Genomic DNA, 23,390 nt, shown 5'->3' with positions numbered 1-23,390 from the left:
CTTGCCGGTACTTAGCTACGGAGCAGAACCCTGGAGACTTACTAAGAGGGTTCAGCTTAAATTGAGGATGACGCAGCGAGCAACGGAAAGAAAAATGGTAGGTGTGTAACCTTAAGAAACAAGAAGAGAGCAGACTGGATTAGAAATTAAACGGGGGTTAAGGATATCCTAGTTGAAATTAAGAAGAGGAAATGGACTTGGGCCGGGCATATAGCGCGTAAATAGGATAACCGCTGGTCATTAAGGGTAACTGACTGGATTCCCAGAGAAGGCAAGCGGGTTAGGGGGAGACAGAAGGTGTTAGGTGGGCAGACGAGATTAAGAAGTTTGCGGATATAAATTGGCAGCAGCAAGCACACGACCGGGTTAACCGGCGGAACATGGGAGAGGCCTTTGACCTGCAGTGGACGTAGTCAGGCTGATGATGATGATGATGATGATGATGATGATCATGTCATAGTGGTCTAATGGTCATGGTGCTATATATAGACTGCTGTCGCGCAAGTCATGGGATTAAATCCCGGTCGCGGTGGCTGCATTTGCGGTGGAGACGAAAGTGCTAGAGGCCCGTGTTCCTGTGTAGCTGGATACAACTCAAAGGTGTCCTGGTTCATCATAGAGGGTGGTGGCGAGCTTTGGGCTGGGCGGAGCCTACGCGCCGCGACGTCGCTACAGGGGCCCTGGAGTATGTCGACGGCGCCTCTTTACAAACGTTATAGAACAGGCCTGTACGATAGCAGCGTCCGGCCTGTCCTTATCGCGCGCCATCGGCTGTGACGTCACCAAACCGGCGCAGTATATGCGCCCCGATGCTGACCTCGATATATGATAACCGGGGTCAAGGTTGTCTACACTCCTATTCTATTTAGATGTGTATACAAGAATAAAAATAAACCTGTACATAGAGCGGATTTTGCGTAAGACGCAGGAGGGCCGCAACCTTGGGATTTTTAACGAATGTTTCGTTATTTTTGTGTATGGCGACGTGTATTGATATCAAGTCCCGAAGCTTGGAATGCACGTAACGGTTCATAAACGAACGTATACTGTTCGTTTATCTCTTCAAGGTACAAAACGGCAAGGTTAACACTCCAATATGACGGGACGGAAACCCATGCGTTACATGGTTTATGTATTCGTTATTTATTTATTTATTTATTTATTATTTTATTATTTTTTAAAAATACCTTACAGGCTCTATTACGGAGCATAGAGTAAGGGGGGTACATAGGAAAGAATGCTAGTGGGTGATACTTCTGTCACAATACAAAGCAACTACAGAGCAACTAATAACTAATAAAGATACAAAGCAAGTAATAACATTGGAACTAATAACAGTGGTTGCACAAATGACATAGAGGGGCTTCAAGCAACAACAAGAATTCCCCAGCCGCAAAAAAGCACAAAGAACAAAAACAGAATTCAAGGAGGTTTTACAATGCTATTGAGATAGATGTGAGATTAGTAATCGGAAGAACCGAACACAGTGCAGGGGGGTAGTGGTGTATGTGAAAATACACGAGAGTGAGAGGCTCGGTTTGTCTACACTACACGTTGGGTGGGAGAAAAAGGGGGAATAATAGAAGAAAAAAAAAGGAAATAAATTAACAGTTAGTGAGAACACACGCAACACTAACTCGCGCTCACAGTTCATAGACGCGCGTTGAAGTCCGGTCGTATTGGGATATAGCTCAGCAGGTCTTTCGCGGCGCTGCGCATGTTCGAGAGATTAACAATTACTGTCTACAGCCTCTCACTCTGGCGAGAAACCAGATTTTTCTGTAGTTAAAGCGGGGAGTACACTCTCAGCATTTTTTTTTCCTTTTTTTTCCCACACTTTCGAGGCTGCTCTGCTTGTTTCTGTGTGAGCGAGCGAGTCTGTGCAAAGCTGCGATGGAAGAAGCGTGCGAATTATGGCTACCGGTTCTGAGCGCTTATTCATTATCTCCGGCCCTTCCCTCCCCCTTTTTTTTTCAGCCGAACGATCGACCTTGATCACTTGCGCACATAGCTCGTTTCGAGACGGGGAGGAAACTGTTCTGGCGCGGAACTGGGGATTGCCCGTACATATGCCGACCTTCTTCGTATACGAATGCCTCGAGGAAATCGATGTAAGAATGACGTAATTCCCTTCCGTATTTGCACTTCGATGCATGTATCGAAGGATCAACAATATTTGCAATTGAAGTAGAAGTTTTATGTGCTCGTTTTTCTTTGTTAGACACAATGCGAACTGACCGACAATTATTCCAAGAAAAAGTATGGCGGATGTCATTAGAAATATAGAAAGAAAAGTGGACTAAAATTTAAGCTGCCTCTGGCAGGCACCGAACCAACGACCATCGAATGTTGCACACTCGCCGCCATGCCTCCTAGCGGCGCTGACTAACGCTCTCACGTAGAGTTACTGTATATAGCTACCTTTAACTAAAGGTAGCATATCCCTTTCCCCCCCCCCCCCCCCCTGCTGATGCCCATGGAAGAGAGTAGTTGCTGAACGCACGTACGCGGAAAGATATGCTGACGATCAAGACTTCCCGAAAGGTGGATTTGACTCACTAATCTGTGGGGTTCAACGTTCCGAAACCGTCATTTGATTATGAGAGACGCCGTAGTGGAGGGCTCCGGAGATTTCGACCACCTGGAATTCTTTAACGTGCACCCAAGCATGAGCACACGGGCCTTCAGCATTTTCGCCTCCGTCTAAAATGCAGCCGCCGCAGCCGGGATTCGATCCCGCGGCCTGCGGATCGGCAGCCGAGTATACCTTCGCTACCGCCGCGGCGGGGCTTCCGAAAGGGGGAGGTAGCCTTGGCGTACGTTTATTGATAGATTGCAAGAAGTGTGCGAATAGTACAAATTGGATACCGAATCGAACAGTCGCCTTTGTAGACCATCCGGTCACCGAATACGAACGATTCTTCTAATAGTTTACGACTATTGGAACATGTCGACAGCACCCTAAACGCAGCATTGGCACAATAAGGTATACAACGGTAGAGAATAGCACCGTATACGACCTTCATAATAACGGAAACACCAAACAAAGATATGATAAACACGAGTAATATAAAGATATATAAAAATAGAACCAAACGAAAGCCGAACAAAAATTATAATGCAAAACTTAAACTGCCCGTCCTCCTGGCTACGCCACTGCCTCAATGGGGACTTTACTACGAGAGCTTACAACGCGTTCTGGAAAGGCCGTCCCTTCAGCGCTGTGACGTGTGCTGTGCCTTCCACGAAGGTGTGACATTTTTTTAAATACGATAGTCTTTCTTGGGAACCTTCGACGCAAAAATTTTGGTCTGTCTGTCTGTCTGTCTGTCTGTCTGTCTGTCTGTCTGTCTGTCTGTCTACACATAAGTAATTTTAAGGACCGTAGCGCTTATCACGCTGCGCTTACCGTGCAACGCTTGCACGAAAAGGCGAGTGTTTCCAACGCTTTGCTAAGACAAGACAGTGGTGACACCTACCCGTCGCCTTGCGTTCTACACCTTATCACATCTGAGGCGGGCGCGCACACCCGTCTCGGAGCCACGCGTTTTGTTTAAAAAAAAAAAGAAACTGTCAGATGGCGATCATGTCTCACGTGTGACGTGACTTGATGCGCTCGTTCGCCTCCGCTGCACGCTCGAGGCACTCTAACGCAGCGCCTCCAGAATACCATTCACCGATTTTCTTGCGCAGAACATCAAATAAATGTTTTGTTACTCTCTGCACACGCAAGACTGTCGTCTTTCGACGACATTTGCAGAGAACATGCAGATACGGTGCCAATATTTTTTTTTCTTTCTATACAAAGATCTCAATAAGCTTGACTCGACCCATCTAATGTCCACTTGAAGCGCACACGCCAGAAAACGAACGGCGCTGCGTCGCAGTATACGGAGTTGCGCATTGCGGAAAGAAATCGGCTTAGTTCCAGAGTCCACCTTGCCTGCACTAGTGTTTGTCTTCTCGCGTATCGCGCTCTCACTTATTTATGATTATTTTTTTTCTTTCCTCTCTGCCTCGTGCTCTTCGGGGGTGTACGCGAGAAGAGTCCCCGGCAAGCGTTTCTTGTTATCTACGTGGTCTGGAGTGTCTGTATAGAGTGCTGGCGCAGGCATATACACTGCGTACTCGCTCCCCCGTACACGCCGCTCTCCTTGGTTTTATTATCAATTGCGCTCTTTCTTTTTTTTATTTGGATTCATTTTGTTCCTCCTTCTTCTCCTCCAACAAACTTCCGTCTCCTCTCAATGGCTGCTGCTTTTCGTTCGAACTCTCCCGCGCGTAGATATTGCAGCGCGGCACAACTGCAGCGTCATAAACTGTACACGTACACTTGCGCCTGCTTTACGTCGCTCGAATGGTTCTCGATGTATATCGGACGCGTCTTGTAAGTGCCCTTCTCTTTCCAAGCGCGGTATCTTGTAAGGGCGTCGATAAACAAACACGGCAGGTGCTCGGAAGACATATTGAACTGCGCCGCGTTGCGGACGATAATGGAAACCTGCGGAAAAAAATAAAACGTCTGCTTGTCGCCATTTTATTTTTGTCGTCTGTTTTCGCGCCATTGTATGAAAGTGTGGCACTTTGAATTAGCAGACGATGGCAGAAATGCGGGAAATAAGGACGCAGCGCGCTCTTCAGGCGTCTGTGTTACTGCATGTTTACGGAGAAAGGATGAACAAATCGTCGATCACGGTGTGTGTTGTCGACTTTTACGACAAGCGGACTTGGGTCTTCTTCAAGGCGAGTCTGCTTGTGGAAACGTCTGCTCTCTGTAAACACACACACACACACACACACACACACGCACACACGCACACACACACACACACACACACACACACACACGCACACACTCTCTCTCTCTCTCTCTCTCTCTCTCTCTCTCTCTCTCCACCACCCACCACGTCACATTCAGTGTTGAATTCGTATGAAAATCATTATGGCACAGTAATTACTATAGACCTTTTCACTGTTTAAAAACACAGCTTCTTGATGATATCCTGTTTGGTCAACCAATGCGCCTTAAAAGGATCGGTGGGCAAGAAGAGCTATAGCAAATAGCCCGCTTTTTTTCTACGCTATCTTTCCCTTATTTGGCAAAATATATTCAAGTAAGTCTCCTTTTGAGCTACATAAAAATTTTAAAAGATTCACTTGAACTGTGCGCACGTTCCTTTTATCTGAAAAAATTAAAGAGAGACATTTCTTACCCTAAAAGGAACTTGAAAGGGCGCTTTCAGTTTCGACGTTAGGAACAGGTAAATGAGGTGACCGGAAGTTTTCTGGCGGTACAACATCGCTTGCAATCTCGAAACCGTCAACAGAGGCCGCTTTTGTCAGCATCTCAAAGCCGCGATAGGTCCCGAGTATGAATAACTTCAATCCTTCCATAATTGGCGTAACCGCCTAACTTGGCTAATTAAAATGTTGAATTAATTGTGTCGGCCAAGGTGGATCTATAAGCAGTGGCTATACGGTGCTCTGCTGCTGAGCCGAAGGTCGCTGGTTCGATCCCGGCCGTGGCGGTCGCATTCGGGTGGAGGCGAAGTGGTTGTGGCCCATGTGCTGCGCCATAGCCTCCTCTATACTTGGCTGTGCGATTCCCCAGATATTATTATTATTATTATTATTATTATTATTATTATTATTATTATTATTATTATTATTATTATTATTATTATTAACCTTCTTAATTATCGTCACAGTTGATGTCTTTAAACATCTTAAGATGCCTGCTGCTATACAGAAATAAAATGGCAGCATATCCACGGGGTGAATGATGGAGAGTGGGGCGAAGCATCCGTCCGTCCATGCGTTCGTCCGTGCAGCAATCCGTGAGTCCGTCCATGCATCTGTCTGTGTGTCCGTTCGTCAATCTAGTCAACACTCTCAAGTACAACCATCTCGCATCTTTTCATCATATATTCCCCATATAGAAGCACCGCCATCCAGCGGACATTCCAAGGACTAAACGAGAGGTGGCACGCGCACACTTTCTTACGGCTTGCGCTTCGGCTCCACTTTCCACCTTTAACCACCTCGAGTTCATGGTATATACTAGTTCACTGTATTCACGGCACTGCGGCCCAACGCTCGCTAAACCTTTCTAAAATCAAGGAGGTTCCGCCCAGCGAGTATAACGTAGCAACCCTTTCTTGTCAGATAGGGCTCAATGTACATGCCAATGGCTGCTAATGGGGAATGAGAGACAGGAGAATTCGGCTTTTTAGTTAACGCGCACGCTGTGAATTTTTCACTGTTCAACAACGCACAGGAAAGATCTCCCACCGGCACCACCTTGCAGGTCAAAGTGCAAGACTGGTTACGCACTACGACTACGACGAGGGAAGAACGGGTGCCTCTTTAAGGAGCATCGCTCCTAAAAGCGATTCTTAAGACATCGAGCAAATATTGCATTTTCCTCTTTTTTTTTTTTTTGTAGGCTATATGATACACTTTCTCGAAACATCCGGTATATTGCCTTCCTATACCGCTCGATGGCCGTGCGCATATTGTGTGGCACACTTCGCGAGCTCTTGTCTTGGCTCGCGACACGAGCTCGATGTACACCCATACTTCGCGTGCGTGTGTCTCTCTCGAGCTCAAGCTGCAGCTCGTGAAGTCGTGGTGACCGCGTCCTCCGTTCGGTGCTCGCTTGTTTGCATAGCGGCGCCGGAACGAGTCTTTGAAATTACATCCGGGTTTCCTTTTGCTTTACTCTTTCGCTTGTGTGATTTTGTTTTGCTTTATGTTCTGTTTTGCTTTATTTCCAGCTCTTGCGGGGAAACGGTGGAGGGAAGTCGAGTCGAAATGCCTGACTTTCCTTTTGTTTTCGCTTTCGATTTTCTCGACGTCCGAAGTTGTCTGGAAGAAGGCGACAAAAAATGATAAATTCGCTAGTTTATATGGTCAGCGGTGTTTGTTTTTTTTTCTACCCGCGAGTGGATAGGAACCGGGCGAACGCATTTCGCACCGGGTTTCGCATCGACATAAGCTCATTCGGGGGGGGGGGGGGGGGATAATTTGCGAAAGAGTAATAGAATGTGAAGCAGCTCGAAAGTATACCACTAGGGCCTTTTAGCAGTGCCCATTTACCGCGCTATAAGCACGTAAATACCGTACTCTCGTGGTTGGTACGTAGTTAGGTAGGCAGGGACATTATTCATTGCTTTGAGGAAGAGGGCAACGGGATAGTGATGGGGGGGAGGTTGCTGCACGCGGGGTTTCTCCGAGATCCTCCCTGCCCAACCAAGGATGGCCTCCTGGACGTCGGGTTTCAAGCTGTGCAAGGCAGCCTCCCACTGCTCCTCAGTATTTAACACCTTCAGGAGGGACGGGCTACGGTGAGCGTGTGCGGCGTTGTAGATTAAAGCGTTGGCCGGGGTCGACTTCTCCGCACTGAGTGGCGATCAGGTGGAGGGGGTGGAGAATTGTAAGACACGAAAAGAGAAAAGTCAGCCCCGCAACTGCCTGCAGCTAAGTGCGACTCCTGAGCAGTAGCTCACGGGGGAATGAGATAAGGGTGGATATAAAGAGATAGAGTGAGATGAAAAGATTAAGAAAGAAGAGTATCGTGACACGGTTGAAGGAGTCCGAGGACGGGACAGCGATCGGCGAGAGCTGTACCAGCAGTTCGCGGACGGCGGGCCAATCGGTGAGAGCTACGCTGGCGTCGGATGTGGCGGACGACACAACCGCTCAGCACGGAATCCACCAAGCGAGTCCTTGCGATGCAGGGAGAAGCTCACTTTAGAGTGATTGGCGCCGTTTTACAAACGGGGGGAGTTTTTTTTTTTTTTTGTCGTTGTTCTTGTTTGAACGGAACAATCTTGTTACCCATTTCTTAACGGAACATCTCCTGATAATCAACGGCATTATTTAAAACAAAAAAGAATTGTCTCTACCTGAACTACTTCATTCTTAAGCGTCCAGTTATACTGGTAAACGAACGTTTATTCATTCGTTCGTTCATTCATTCATTTATGGTGGTCCAGAGCAACGGTGGCGTAAATTTTGCAAGCAGTGAAATGTGAAAAGAGAAGAATATGAAAAAGAGGAGCAACAGTATAACAGTATGCAAGAACAACAAAACGTGCTCGTATACTCTAAATCATAACTGCGTGCTAAGCAACCCCGGCTGTGCAAGATCAGTCCTGAGTCGCCCCACCGCTGAGTGCCTGTCGTAATCATATCGTAGTTTTTCGGTTAGCACAAAACTCATAAATAAAATTGTTAGTGCCTAAATTATAGCAGTTGGCCCGGCCGTCTTGGTTGCCTGCGGTCCTTACTCTTCATCCGTTTTCGCATCACCCAACTTCACTGCTGGGATCGAGTCGTACACTAAGTTTATACATTTACTTTTAATCTTGTCGTGAGCCCATGGAGAGTGAATGAAGTCCTAAGCAGTGTTTAGTTAGACTCACTCCCCCCCCCCCCCTTGTGCACGCCTGTGTGTAGTGATCCTCAGGTAGTCGAAAGTTTCGGTACCTTCCACTACAACGTCTGTCAGAACCGTATGGTGGTTTTGGGGCGTAAAATACCAGTAATTAATGCAGCAGGGTGGCAAGTTGGGCTAGTTGGATTACGTTCATAATTGAAAATTCTGTTGAAGCGCACTGAAGACGGACGGACAGAAGAGGCTGACAAGGAGCAAGCGCTGTCTTTGTCAGCCTCTTCTGTCCGTCCGTCTTTAGTGCGCTTCAACGAAATTTTCAATTATGAACCACTAATTAATATTACATTCGTGTTCCACACGGCAGTTTCAGCTACGTCTGTTCTCCCTCACTCTGGTCTCACTAGTTTAGGCCTACTATGGAGTTCAAGTTTTCAGTAAATAGGTCGGTAGTCTATCCGCTAATTGAAAAAAAAAGGGGGGGGGAGGGGGTGGTGGTGTTGAAGTGGAGTTCGGTAGAGTGCTTTTCGTTGGCGATGCTCCAAACGCGGCCCGCTAAAACGGCACACTCTCATTTCGCGCGTTCTATTAGCTGCGCGCGCTGCAGTGACGTCAGAGGGGTGGCAGGCGGCGGCGTTGCATTGTCCAGACCGTTAAAGTCAGACCGTGCCCTCAGCTAGTAACGTTGCCTCAGCTGGCCTCTGGCCAGCACGTCCGAGGGAGTCTCGGTCGGCCTGGCTCGTTCGTGGCTTGCGCCACATCTGAGTGCTGCAGGCGCGCGACCTCGACTCGCACTCACGCTAAAGGAATGCTCAATGACCTTACGATTAGAGAATCGCCGTCGCCCCCTCCCCTGAAAATGTTGATTTACTCGAAAGTATTCGAGGGGAACACATCGTGCACAATAGTATTCCCCCATGCCGTTTGCTTAAACAGGGAAGTCAATGACCTGCCTCGGTGAATCAGTGGCTGGCTATAGGGTGCTCGGCTGCTGAACCGAAGGTCGCAGGTTCGACCCTTGCTAATGGCGGTTGAATTTCGACGAAGGCGGAACGGTAGAGGCCAATGCACTGCAAGATGTCAGTGTACTTTATAACGTCAGGGGGTCAAAATTTCTGGAGCCCTCCACTAGGGCGTCTCTCAGAATCATATCTTGGTTCTGGGAGCGTAAAACCCCACATATATCATTATTATTAGAGAAGTCAATGACCCGTTTAGTCAAACCAGTGAAACTATTGTACTTCTACGTCTTGTATACGAACGAAGGAACGCCAATTGATCCAGGGCTCGTTATCTTTGTTTGATTATCACCGTCATCCCGACATTATCCACTGCAGAGCTATCTATAGCCACCATTAGCAGGGCAAATGCCTAGTAGCTCTCGAGTTTCTCCGATTAACCCGCGGTCCTGGGCTGACTACAGCCACGTTATCCCCGTAGACGTATGCTAATCTTCCCCCTAATCTCGTCTGCCCAACTAACTCCTGCCTGCCTACCCGCAGGGCGCGGGTTCGAATCCCGGCTGCGGCGGCTGCATTTCCGATGGAGGCGGAAATGTTGTAGGCCCGTGTGCTCAGATTTGGGTGCACGTTAAAGAACCCCAGGTGGTCTAAATTTCCGGAGCCCTCCACTACGGCGTCTCTCATAATCATAGAGTGGTTTTGGGACGTTAAACCCCACATATCAATCAATCAACTCCTGCCTGCCTTTCGTGCGTTTGCCTTTTCTTGGAATCTATAGTCTGTTACACATAGAACTTAACGAAACAAACGGCAAATCTCGTTGCTTGGCTTGGTTGGTTTCATAAGGCTATCTCATCCCCTCTAGGTTTCATTACGTCCGGCCCATGCGATACCAAGGAGATCGGAGTGTTCGATTGCGTTACGAAAGTGTGTGCGCTCGTGCGGGTCGCTGCATTTAGGTTGTGTGGCTTGGGGCAAGGAAGCTTGTGGGGGGGGGGGGGGTAGTCCGACGGCAAAATTCTCCCCTCTATGTCGCTCGCTAGCCAGCTGCAAAATGAAACAATAAAAAGCTCACTCTCGTCAACTGTAATCGTATCACGAATGTGAACTTGCATATATTTTAGTGCATCCTTTGCTGCAAGGATTGATATGTGGGGTTGAACGTCCCAAAATCATCATATGATTTTGAGAGACGCCGTAGTATAGGGCTCTAGAAATTTCGACCACCTGTGGTTCTTTTACGTGCACCCAAATCTGAGCACACGGACCTACAACATTTCCGCCTCCATCGGAAATGCAGCCGCCGCAGCCGGGATTCGATCCCGCGACCTGCGGGCCAGCAGCCGAGTACCTTAGCCACTAGGCCACCGCGGCGGGGCTCCTTTGCTGCAAGGACTATATCCGTGTGAAACCGTGTACTGCAACCGTATGATGGCGTTGAAAGGATAGGAAGAGGGGCGGCTGCATTTCCGATGGAGGCGGAAATGTTGTAGGCCCGTGTACTCAGATTTGGGTGCACGTTAAAGAACCCCAGGTGGTCAAAATTTCCGGAGCCCTCCACTACGGCGTCTCTCATAATCATATGGTGGTTTTGGGACGTTAAACCCCACAAATCAATCAATCAGGATAGGAAGAGGCTCACAACGCCAGCTGTGCATTTGTTCGCCAGTACATTGTCTCACTCTGTCCACCAGAACCAGCTATATACAGTTTAGCAGCTGACAACGCTTATAGAGTTTCTTGAAAACGCAATCAGTTATAACGCATACCGCGTTTCTCGTGCGTGGGCGCAGACGATGTGCTCAGACCTTTTTTCTGCCGTCATGGCAGCGCCAGACAACAAAATTCGCTAGGAACGAGTAGAAGACGTGCGTTTCTCCTTGTGCATTCGTTGCCTTGCGCCTCACTTTACCGTAATTATGGACCCTAGACCAACTTGCCCGCTTATCCGTTTGCTTCACTTTACCGTAATTATGGACCCTAGACCAACTTGTCCGCTTATCCGTTTTATCTCGTGTCGTCATTTCAGCTGTGAAAAATGAGTTTCACTGCGCTGCTAACAAGATCATAAATGTTACACTATATACCGTCCTCGCTGTTCCCTCCTCTGACCCATTACGGGGGGGGGGGGTGGAAGGGGTTGAATGGCCGCCTACCGGATGCTAAGTACACTTCGAGCGCTTTCTTTACGGACTATGTAATTCAAGCGCCAAAATTGAGGCTCGAGCCGCAAAGAGGTGCAGTGTGGTTTTGCGGGTGGAGCCCATTACATGGATGATTTATTATGAGGTCTTCAGCCGTGTATTCATCTTCGTACAACAGCGTATAGCGAGAACGCACGGCGTTTCGCATCATTTTGTTGCACATCTTTTTTTTATTTATTTATTTATTTATTAATACTGTAACCCTCGCTTGAGGGTCATTACGGGGAGGAATATAAACACAAAACAAAAACAATACACAATGACAAAACAGACATTACGTTTCATGTTGCCGGTAGTACAATTCTAGCGAACACTCAAACGCTTTGACATTTGCGATAGTAACAGCGTACTCTGGAAGTCTATTCCACACTTCTATACTATACGGAAAAAAAAAAAGAATTTTTAAAGCCATCCAGACGCGCCCAAAAAGGTCTTATGGGTGACTATGGTTCAACCGAGCTCCTCGTTTGGCTGCAGGTTGTATGTATGTGTCTTTATTCAGTGAGGACGAGCGAATAAGCTCGGGGTCCCGATTCCATTCTCGTTTTCTCCTCCCTCGATCAGGGACGTACAGCCGCGGAGGAAAGGGGGCGGGGGGGGGGGAATTCAGACCCTTCCCGAATATTTTCAATTTGATATACACGCACGCATGCAAACGCACGCACAAACACATCTATTGATTCATATAGTTACACCGGGGTATTGAAGGACCTTGGTTGAACCTACTGCAATAGATGTAATAGAGAGTTTTAGTACTGCGTACGCTGCGTACGTGGCGGCGTTGCGTACGTAAGGACGCCACGTTCTGCGTAGTGCGCATGCGCAGACCGCAACGTGCACGTATCGCATTACGTACGCACGCATGAGATGCGTGCGTGCGTACGTATGAGGTGTTCGCGCCGCTCTCGAACAAGTTCGCGACAGCGCGAGACTTCGTTTTACAAAATGGCAGCATCGAAGGCAAGCACCGACCGGCTCTGTGGCTTAAAATATGGCCACAATCTGGCTATAACACTTGGATTGGCTCACATTGGCTGTCAACAACACGTGCTTCTATTTTGATCTACCAGATGGCGCAACACGCTTCTCGCTCGTTACGTACGCGGGTACCACGGCGTACTAAAAGCCGATTAGTGGCAAACGACGCCACGTAACGCAAGGCGCTTGCGTGATGCGTACGTAGCACCATTCCGCAGTACTAAAACTCTCTAATGACACCCCCCCCCCCCCACACACACACACACACTTCCGCCCACCACCAACCTTTCGAAAGCTTTCTGAACATAACTCGGTTTTGCGCTGCCTCCAAGAGCGGAGGTTATGCAAGTTTTTCGCACCAAACCCCCGGTTTCGCACTGCCTCCGTGATTCGAGCGACGACGTCGTGTGATAACGTCGTCGCGTGACGTCGCAAATTTTGGCGATCTCCGACTTCATGATGACGTGATATGGTGACGCCAACACGTGGCGACGATTTTCGCCTCACTCGTGTGGACGACGCCGCCGAGGGTTAGCTAGGTTTAGAGTGTTACGAGGCAACACACCTCCGTGGTAAAAAAAAAAAAATTAAAGGCTTTCGGCTTAACGCGATCGCGACGCTGTAGCGACCACAGCGACCCGCTCGCGCGTAGCGGCGCACGTTTTAAACTGTTTTGCCGTCGCGACCTCGGCATTTCCGCCACCGGTGTATTTTGTTTTTAATTTCTTTATTGGATCTTTTTTTTTCTATTTTTACATATCGTTGTAGCATCGCGTGGCGGAGTTCACGAGTTTCGCCCGCGGCGCTTTTTCGCGTCCAGCCAAGTTCGATGCGGTTCCGGCCCGACCCCCGAATCGCTCCGTGCGAACCTGTAGGGCAGAGGCCGAGCGAGAGGGAGAGAGAGAGAGAGAGAGAGAGAGAGAGCGGAGCCTGTGCGCATGCGCTAGCCACGTACCGTACGTGCTTTTAGTTTACGTAACGGTTCACGTGACGCGTCACGATCTTGCCGTGCTCGCGGGCTGCCAAGGCGTCGCCTTTTATGGGCCACTGTCTCTCGTACACCGTCACCTTTCTGTTTCCTATTGTTGTCCACAGCAGGGTTTGTGGAAGTTAAGTTGATTAATATTCAATCACTACATATCCGACTTGACAGTAAAAAATTACAGCAATACAGTTTACGGTTTTGCTGTAATGAGTTCTGTAATGAGTTACTTCGTGGGATTGATTGATATGTGGGGTTTAACGTCCCAAAACCACTATATGATTATGAGAGACGCCGTAGTGGAGGGCCCCGGAAATTTCGACCACCTGGGGTTCTTTAACGTGCACCCAAATCTGAGCACACGGGCCTACAACATTTCCGCCTCCATCGGAAATGCAGCCGCCGCAGCCGGGATTCGAATCCGCGACCTGCGGGTCCGCAGCCGAGTACCTTAGCCACTAGACCACCGCGGCGGGGCGTTAACCGAAAGAAGGGGAATTCTGTCTGGGGTGCTCCTTTTGATGTCGACACAAACAAAAAAGGAATAAACAAGAGTGAAAAAAAAAGGCAGGGGTAGACACAACCAAATGAATTCAACCGGAAGATGCTGATTATTGTAGTTAATTGTGGCATTCCAATCGTGACTGAATTTGACACCAATTGAAGGAAACGGAAAATCACCCTATACGTGTGTGGGATCTGAAGTCCAGCCTCTGAATTTTTTTTTGTTAATTTCAAATCATTTTGGTTTATGTCACAACAAGTATGCCACAATTACCAACAACAATTAATGTCGTCTACGCTTTCCCTGGCCTAATTGCCTGTTAAATTCATGTGGTTCTGTGGGCTAGTAATTTAGTAATGCTATCAACTCAAAGCTAGTAAGTTCATGAAAAGTACTCGTTACTTTCCCCAATTACTTCTGACTTAAACACAACATATGGGCTTTCTTAATGGCATTAAAAATCGACCAAACAGGGAAACTAATATAGCAAAGGTAAGCTTGTCCTAGTGTCGAACCTCAAGCATGGAAATGAGACAGGCCCATAGAAAATCTGTGCAGCATCTAAATATTTAATCCCTAAATCATGTTTCCTGTGCTAACTTTTGCTTAAGTAACTTCAAAGTAATTTCATTACATTTAGGAGTAATTGTAGTATAATGTTATTGCATTGTATAATTTGTAGTATAATTTAATTGCATTTTAAGATTTTTAGAAAGGTAATTCCTAATGTAATTGAATTAAAATACCCATTAGGAGGGCTCTTGGTTCTTACTCTATCTGTTTAAAAAAGGTCAGAACAAAAAGTTTGAAATTCTTCAGATATCTTCATAGTTATGAACGGCGCAAAGAAACACACGGAACACAGATGAAGAAAACCACACAGACACCCGCGCCCATGTCTGTGTGGTTTTCTTCATCTTTGTTTCGTGTGTTTCTTTGCGCCGTTCATAACTGTGAACCAGTACCAACTCGCCCTACTGTCAGTGCTCTTCAGATATCATTACCATTCTTCTTAGTATCAATACGATCTGTTCAAGTATGTTAAAGTTAGTAAGAGTTATGTCTCTTTATCTAATCCTGTGTCATCATTGTGTGCGATGCAGTGAGCATTCTAGGTATTTTTTTCTTTGTCTGTATCTGTTTATGGATGGTACATTTTACCATCTGTATTTCAACGTTGGTATTGTTTCGTAAAGCGTTTGTTTTACGTTCAGTAACTATCTCAGTGCTTCACTTGCTGCATTTAGAGCCTGCGTCACTCGGCGCCATTCAGCATCAGGTTAAGCAGGCTTTGGTGTGGCGTGGAAGCTAGCTTTTTCATTTTGTCGTCTTGATTTTACTCCGGCAAACGTATCAGCTGAGATTGCTTCATAATACAACTTCCGCTAAATTGGTAGTACGCACTTGTCCTAGCCTTTTCACGGCCCTTTTTCAGTTAGGTATGCGCTTGCGTTTCCAACTAATACAGATCATCAACTCGCCCAAGCGACCATTCAGCGAAAACGTTAGGCCCGCATCTCGTGCTCTGTGCACAGCTGGTGCAGCTGTACGACGATCCTAACGTGAGCCTGTTCTGCTTGCAGAGGTGGAGCTGGGCGCACAATGCGTGGTCGAGATGACCGAGGGTCAGACCGTCCTCTACAACAGCAACAAGGGCGAAGGGTGAGTCTTGTTCTTCTCCTCTCCCTCTATCCCCTCTCTTCTTTTTTCCCTCTCGATGTTATGCAGCTCTCTCTTTATGTCGTTCACTTCCAAATGCACGCCGCATTGTCGCTGCCAGCATTGACACTGACCATTGTGCGTGGGCACCGGTGCGGAAACACTGCATCTAGAAGATAAAACTGGATGGGAAGGGGGGAGGAGGTATCTGTGTGCACGTGCGTTTAGTGCCACTTTTACATTTATTCGTCCTGCCGGTCGAGTGTCTGATATTGCAGGTTCCGGTGCATCGCTTGAGGGACTAGGCACACAATGGCAAAGTCCCGCAATTTTTTTGGGGCCCTGCGTGACAGGCCAGACGAAAGCAAAATTGGTCTCGGGCCATTATCGAAGCACCGGAGCGTGTGAACAGTGTGGACTTCGTTTCTGTGCCTTTGTTAGTGGTCTGTGCTCGTGTTTGAGGGAGTAGCACAAAATTGATTTTCATCGTCTGGAACTAGTTTGGTCAGCGTTGCTGGCTCTTTGTTTTTTTATTCACATGCTGGAGCATGGTCTGGAAGTGTCACACCTTTTGCCTTGTGAGCTTCGAAAGAGTGTATGAACCGAGGTCAATTTACTGTTAAAAGTATTAGCAAGAAAGCCTGAGAGGGATGCAGAAGTGAAGCAATAAATTATTTTAGACTGGCAAATGTTGTCTGAAAGCTGCAGTCTCAATAATTTCAAGACTAATAGGCAAGAAAATCAGGATCGAATGTCGCCTTCAAGTTTCATGCCAAAATCGCTGTAGGTGACATCTCGGTTTTTGAAGTCTTGTTTATTAGCTTGGCCACGTTGGCCCAACGAAATTTCCTGAAACTTGCCATGTAAAGCCTGTGGCCACCTCAGAGGACAATGTGCCTAATTTTTACTGATTAGGAACTGTGTAGGCTGTTCTAGAGACCATAAACATCCACGGTGGCTCAGTGATTGGTGCGAGAACTTCAGGGTGGGGCATCACCACATGCACTGCCTTTTTGCACGTCTTCTCACGTCAAGCGTGGTAATTTTGTTAACTTACTAATGCAAGAAAAAAATTGTGTTTTTTTTTAGAGCCCCTTTTAGAGCATGACAAGTTGTATGATATAATTAAGCAAGAATAGATGTGTACTTCATTTGAGTACTGAGTGGAGCACTAATTGGAGAACAAGCAATATATATTGACAAAGAAGAGTGTAAGCCTGTGCATGTTGGCAAATTATGTAAAGTTTTGTAGCACATGAAAGGAACAGGGAATAGAATAATGACATGGACACAGTGCTAACTTCTAACATGTCTTATTTTTGAACAACTTAAGGCACGTTCTAGGCTCTGGCCACTTAAGTGCTTCAAACTGACAGTCTGGTCAGGCAGTAATGGTTCAAGTCAAACTTGTGCAACTCTGTCAATCTAACTTGTATCACGACAGGCGTGGTGCCCTGCACAATCCACCCTCAAAGGGAACTCATAATTGATACTCTGTCATTAGATATTGCCAATTATTACGATTACAGGTCACAAAAACCTGCAGATTGCATTTTATATGTCAAAGGCCTGTCTGAAGCGTTGCATCAACATCATTTTCTGGTAATGTTGGGATGCTGCAACTTCATTTATCTAACCAACTAGGTGTTCCCTTTTACAGTGAATTATATTGTAAAGCATTGAGGTATACTGTCAGTAAATGTTAATGTTTAATTATTCATTCTGTCTTAGCATGAGGTCGTGTTCAGTTTGTGGTCATCATGTTTTGTTTAGAGTTGTCATTTCCGTTTATTCCAAGTTCATAGCTCTTGAAAATATGATAGCTGGGTTGAAATCTTCAATGTAGGAGTGATTGTCAAAACAGAAACGAAACCAAGAAGTTGTAGTGCATCATTGATAATCTTCAGTACACTGTAAAAACACAACAACAGTGTAACATGTTTAGTGCACACGTAGTAGAAGGTGCATGAAAACAATGCCGGGACAAATTTTCACATAAATAAAGACTGACATTTTGTTTTGTCAAGTTTTCTAGAAAGGTTCTTGTTTGAAGTAGCGAAGCGAAGGGGAAAGGAAGAACTCAAGTGCGAGTCATACTCTGACATGTCCATTGTGCTTCATATAACGGCTTGCTGTTTACGCTGGATTGACATGGTGGAGATTGTCTTGATTCTGACTTTCGCATTTGCATACCGCAGCACCACACGTCATCCGTTTGAGCAGTGCTCACTTGGTTCACACAGAATCATTGCAACATCATTGCAAAATCATGATAAGTTCTTAGCAACATCGCTTTTGTCATTTTCAGCAGAATATTTGAATACTGACGCACTGAATGATATTGTCTCGGCAGTGGCAGCAGTCATCTGAAATTCAAGTCCCTTTTAAACTGACTTGCGTGCAACATGAAAATGTGGATTGCACTGTAATTAAATGTGAAAATTAAAGAATGCAGCATACTGAAAAATTTGGGCATTGTGCAGTGTAAATATCTTGTCATCATTTCTTGACTACTTTAACTGCAAACTATAAACTATCGTAGGCAATTGGAATTTTCATATAAAGCTACACAGGGGTAGAAGCCTTTCCAAGCTTTATTGTGTTACACCACTTCTTTGTGCAAGTAAATTTTCTTCACTCTTTTACAGCAGAGTCTATTTGACTAACTTGTAATGTTGTGTTTCTGCATGGAGGTGGCATGAATGCAACCTTTATTTATTTCTACTCTAGTTTATAGAATGCTCCTTGTGGTACATTTGGAATTGTGCTTCAGAGATGATGTAAATTTTTTGTCAATGTTTCACCTGGGCATTGCATTATAACGTTTAGTAAAGACTGCAGCCATGCAACATTACAGGACTGCCAACCTTTCAATTATAGGGACACTAAAGTCAAATATTAAGTTGATGTTGATTGCTGAAATAGCAGTCCAGAAGCTTCGTAGTACCACTTCCAAGCCAAAGAAGTGCTTAATTTGAAATAGAATTGGTTTTAGTGATCTGTATCGCGTTAGCTCACTTCAAATTACCCGCCTCTAGTGGAATCCTTCACGTCACTCTTGCCGTGCACAACGTTGACCGTTTTTTTACTGTGCGGATGCGAACACTAGTAGCAGTGGAACGAAAGTAGTGGGAGCCACGACAGTAACAACAGCCATTGAACAATTTTCTACCGCAGCCTTAGAGGTGGCAGGCGGGCTCGCTTAAACTGGGCCCCGCTAGATGGCTTGACCTGTCCAGTTTAGCTAGGTGAAAATAAAACTTTTGCACGTTCGTTACCATGGCGTCCTTCACCATAGTAATGTCCGGCGGTTCTTTTTTTCATTATTTAAACAGAAACGAACAAGTAGCATTTTATAACATCTCTTGATGCACGGAAGGATTTTTATTTAGTGCAGCTGGTTCGATTACTGCTGATTAATTGCAGGCAGTCAGTCTGACGTCAATGGGATCATTTTGCAAATGTCCTACTCTTAGCGCATGTGTTCTCATGCATTTACATCAATTTCTTGGTAAGTAGGGCACTGCTGTTGATGATATTGCCGTTTTAAACGTCATACATTGAGCTTTCTTTCTGACCTATATTGTTACTTGACTTTAGTGTCTTTTTAAATATCTACAAATAGTTCAGGGTACAACAAAGCTGAAATAGAGGCAATTACTCAATAGGACCCAATCAATGTAGCCAGTTGCATATACTGGCTGCATCAGTGCATCTACAAACAATCACACCATAGATCAGCAAACTGAAGTGTAGGGCTAGTTGGTTTAACATGATCAAAAAACTGCATTACAGTTGCTGGGACAAAATAAGTTAAGAAAGGACAGGCATCACGTGTTTCCACTTCATTATGTCTATCCTCCCCCCTCTAACTTCTGTCCCAGTAACTGTAGTGCAGTATTTTAATCACAAAACATAGATGCAGCTTCATTGAAGCATCAACCTTTCACTGTATTATATTGTGCTGCTTTGAAATAAGTTCTCAAGAAGATCTAGCCTCAAGTTGTTAGCAGGCAGACGAGAAAGGTTTCAGTTGGCCTTTTAAAGGAAACTTTGCATGGGATAGCTCTGCCACTAAAGTTTTACTGTGATGCCAGCAGAGGGGAAGCAGGAGGTCGTTTGGCGTAAGGCTCGCCTTAACGACGTTTCCAGCCCTGTATGTGTAGCCTGTTGGAAAACGCTGGGACCTCATGCAATTGCAGCTGCTGTAGCATTTCTCCACTGACCTAATGGTGCAAAAGGGAAGAAGAGCCTCAGTAGCTGTGGTGGCATTGGGGCCATCGGTGCCTCCCTGGCACACAAGTGGAGAAATGCTTCCGAACATGAAAAGAGCCAGAGTCTTTTTGGACAGTGCAACAATGATTGTGCTGATCTTCGCCCCTCTGGTACACTCCTCTGTTATTGTTTCTATTACTGTATCCAAATGCACAAGCACTGTGATGAATATTCACAACTTTCACCGCCTAAAGAGGGCGCTAGTGCAAACCCGTAGGTTTGCACTAGCGCAAACTGTATCGTAGGTGCGGCGATGGCGTAGTGGTTAGAGCATCCCCCTCGCATGCAAGAGGTCCGTGGTTCAAATCCCGGTGCCGCGCAGTTCCCAACCGGATTAAAAAAAAAAATCCGCGTGTTGATGGAACTGCATTAAGAGGCCTGGGGTGCGGCCTCACCGGTAACCACCGCCGGGAACGCACTCCCTCACCAGAGAAGGATTGGCCACTCTGGTGCAGTATCTGGCCACTACCTCCCACATGCATACGTCAAATAACTTACGGCCCTCAGTCCCCAGCAGCTGCGAAGCAACTGACCATGGTGGCGGTCAGATCTGCAACGCAGCAGAGGGCGCTAAGAATCTCTGGATCCGGACAGGCCGCCATTGGATCCTGAACTTGGCAACGTTTAACTCTAGAACCTTATCTAGTGAGGGAAGTCTAGCTGTACTATTCGAGGAGCTAGAGGGTGTTAAATGGGATATAATAGGGCTCAGTGAGGTTAGGAGGACAGATGAGGGCCTATACGGTGCTACAGAATGGACACGTCCTTTGCTATCGGGGCTTGGCAGACAGAAGAGAACTGGGAGTGGGGTTCCTAATTCACAGAAACATAGCTGGCAACATAGAGGAATACTATAGCATTAATGAAAGGGTGGTAGGTATCGTAATTAAACTGAATAAAAGATACAAAATGAAGGTAGTACAGGCTTACGCGCCTACATCCAGCCATGATGACGCTTCAGTTGAAAGCTTCTATGAAGACGTGGAATCGACAATGAGCAAGGTAAAAACACAATATACTATAGTGATGGGCGACTTTAATGCAAAGATAGGAAAGAAGCAGGCTGGAGACCAGGCAGTAGGATATTACGGCATCGGTACTAGAAATGCCAGAGGAGAGCTACTAGTAGAATTCGCAGAACGCAATAATTTACGAATTTTGAATACCTTCTACAGAACACGAGAAAACCGCAAGTGGACATGGAGGAGCCCTAATGGCGAAAATAAGAATGAAATAGACTTTATAATGAGTGCCCACCCAGGCATCGTGCAAGATGTGGAAGTGGTTCGCAAGGTACGATGCAGTGACCATAGAATGGTACGGTCTCGAATTCGCCTAGACTTGAAGAAGGAACGACAGAAACTGATACGCAAGAAGCCAATCAATGAGCTAGCACTGAGAGGGAAAGTACAGGAATTCAGAGTGTCGCTGCAGAACAGGTACTCGGCTCTTAGTGAGGAAACCAATCTTAGCGTAGATACAATGAATGATAATCTGACGAGTATCATTAAGGAGTGTGCAGTGGAAGTTGGAGGCAGGGTAGTTAGACAGGACACTGGCAAGCTTTCCCAGGAAACGAAGAAGCTAATTAAGAAGCATCAAATCATGAAAGTGTCAAGTACTACAGACAAAATAGAACTGGCAGAGCTTCCGAAGTTGATTTATAGACGTAAGGTATGCGATGTAAGAAGGTATAACTTGGAGAGAATTGAAAATGCTCTGAAAAACGGAGGAAGCGTCAAAGCAGTGAAGAGCAAACTTGGGATAGGCAAAAGTCGGTTGTATGCACTAAGGAACAAAGAGGGCAAAATAATTACCAATATGGATAGGATAGTTAAAATAGCGGAGGAGTTTTACAGAGATCTGTACAGTAGCCGAGACAACCACGACCTTAATACTACAAGAACTAGCAGTAACCCAGATGACACCCCACCAGTAATGATAGAAGAAGTCAGAAAAGCTTTGGAGAACATGCAAAGAGGCAAAGCTGCTGGTGAGGATCAGGCAACATCAGATCTGCTGAAAGATGGAGGACAGATTGTGTTAGAAAAACTAGCTCAGGCAACATCAGATCTGCTGAAAGATGGAGGACAGATTGTGTTAGAAAAACTAGCCACCCTGTTTACGAGGTGTCTCCTGACGGGAAGAGTACCAGAGTCTTGGAAGAACGCTAACATCATCTTAATACATAAGAAAGGAGATGACAAGGACTTGAAGAATTACAGGCCAATCAGCTTGCTCTCTGTAGTATACAAGCTATTTACAAAGGTAATTGCTAACAGAGTAAAGAAAACATTAGAATTCAGTCAACCAAAGGGACAAGCAGGATTTCGAACAGGCTACTCAACAATCGACCACATTGATACTATCAATCAGGTAATAGAGAAATGCTCAGAGTATAACCAACCACTATACATAGCCTTCATAGATTACGAGAAGGCGTTTGATTCAGTAGAAATATCATCCGTCATGCAGACACTGCGGAATCAGGGCGTCGATGAAGTATATATAAACATCCTGGAAGAAATCTACAGGGGATCAACTGCTACCGTAGTGCTTCATAAAGAAAGCAACAGAATACCAATCAAGAAGGGTGTAAGGCAGGGGGACACAATCTCCCCAATACTATTTACCGCGTGCTTACAGGAGGTTTTCAGAAGCCTAGAATGGGAACAGTTAGGGATAAGAGTTAATGGAGAGTACCTTAGTAACCTGCGCTTCGCCGATGACATTGCATTGCTGAGTAACTCAGGGGACGAACTGCAACTCATGATTACGGAGTTAGACAAGGAGAGCAGAAAAAAAGGTCTTAAAATTAATCTGCAGAAAACGAAAGTAATGTACAACAACCTCGGAAAGGAGCAGCGCTTCGAGATAGGTAGTAGTGCACTTGAAGTTTTAAAAGACTATGTCTACTTAGGGCAGGTAATAACCGCAGAGCCGAACCACGAGATTGAAGTAACTAAAAGAATAAGAATGGGGTGGAGCACATTCGGCAAGCACTCACAAATTATGACAGGTAGATTGCCACTATCCCTCAAGAGGAAGGTATATAACAGCTGTATCTTGCCGGTACTTAGCTACGGAGCAGAAACCTGGAGACTTACAAAGAGGGTTCAGCTTAAATTCAGGACGACGCAGCGAGCAATGGAAAGAAAAATGGTAGGTGTAACTTTAGGAGACAAGAAGAGAGCAGAGTGGATTAGAGAACAAACGGGGGTTAAGGATATCATAGCTGAAATAAAGAAGAGCAAATGGACATGGGCCGGGCATGTAGCACGTAGACAGGATAACCGCTGGTCATTAAGGGTAACTAACTGGATTCCCACAGAAGGGAAGCGGGTTAGGGGGAGACAGAAGGTTAGGTGGGCAGATGAGATTAAGAAGTTTGCGGGTATAAATTGGCAGCAGCAAGCACAGGACCGGGTTA

The 23,390-nt window shown here is 46.1% G+C and overlaps 1 protein-coding gene across 2 annotated transcripts in view; it reads left to right on the top strand.

Annotated features, from left to right (window-relative positions):
• Positions 1-23,390, top strand: part of Khc-73 (Kinesin heavy chain 73) — a 118,268-nt gene that overhangs the window by 44,838 nt on the left and 50,040 nt on the right. For both annotated transcript variants that reach the window (XM_075867257.1, XM_037418397.2), the window contains exon 2: positions 15,610-15,688. In XM_075867257.1, coding sequence (XP_075723372.1) covers positions 15,610-15,688 — 79 coding nt within the window. The remainder of the gene's footprint in view (positions 1-15,609; positions 15,689-23,390) is intronic.

The sequence above is a fragment of the Rhipicephalus microplus genome, chromosome 6, assembly GCF_043290135.1.
Source record: "Rhipicephalus microplus isolate Deutch F79 chromosome 6, USDA_Rmic, whole genome shotgun sequence".
In the NCBI taxonomy this organism is placed as follows: domain Eukaryota; kingdom Metazoa; phylum Arthropoda; class Arachnida; order Ixodida; family Ixodidae; genus Rhipicephalus; species Rhipicephalus microplus.
Note: the sequence above shows the minus strand (reverse complement) of the source record. Positions and strands in the feature narration are given on the sequence as shown.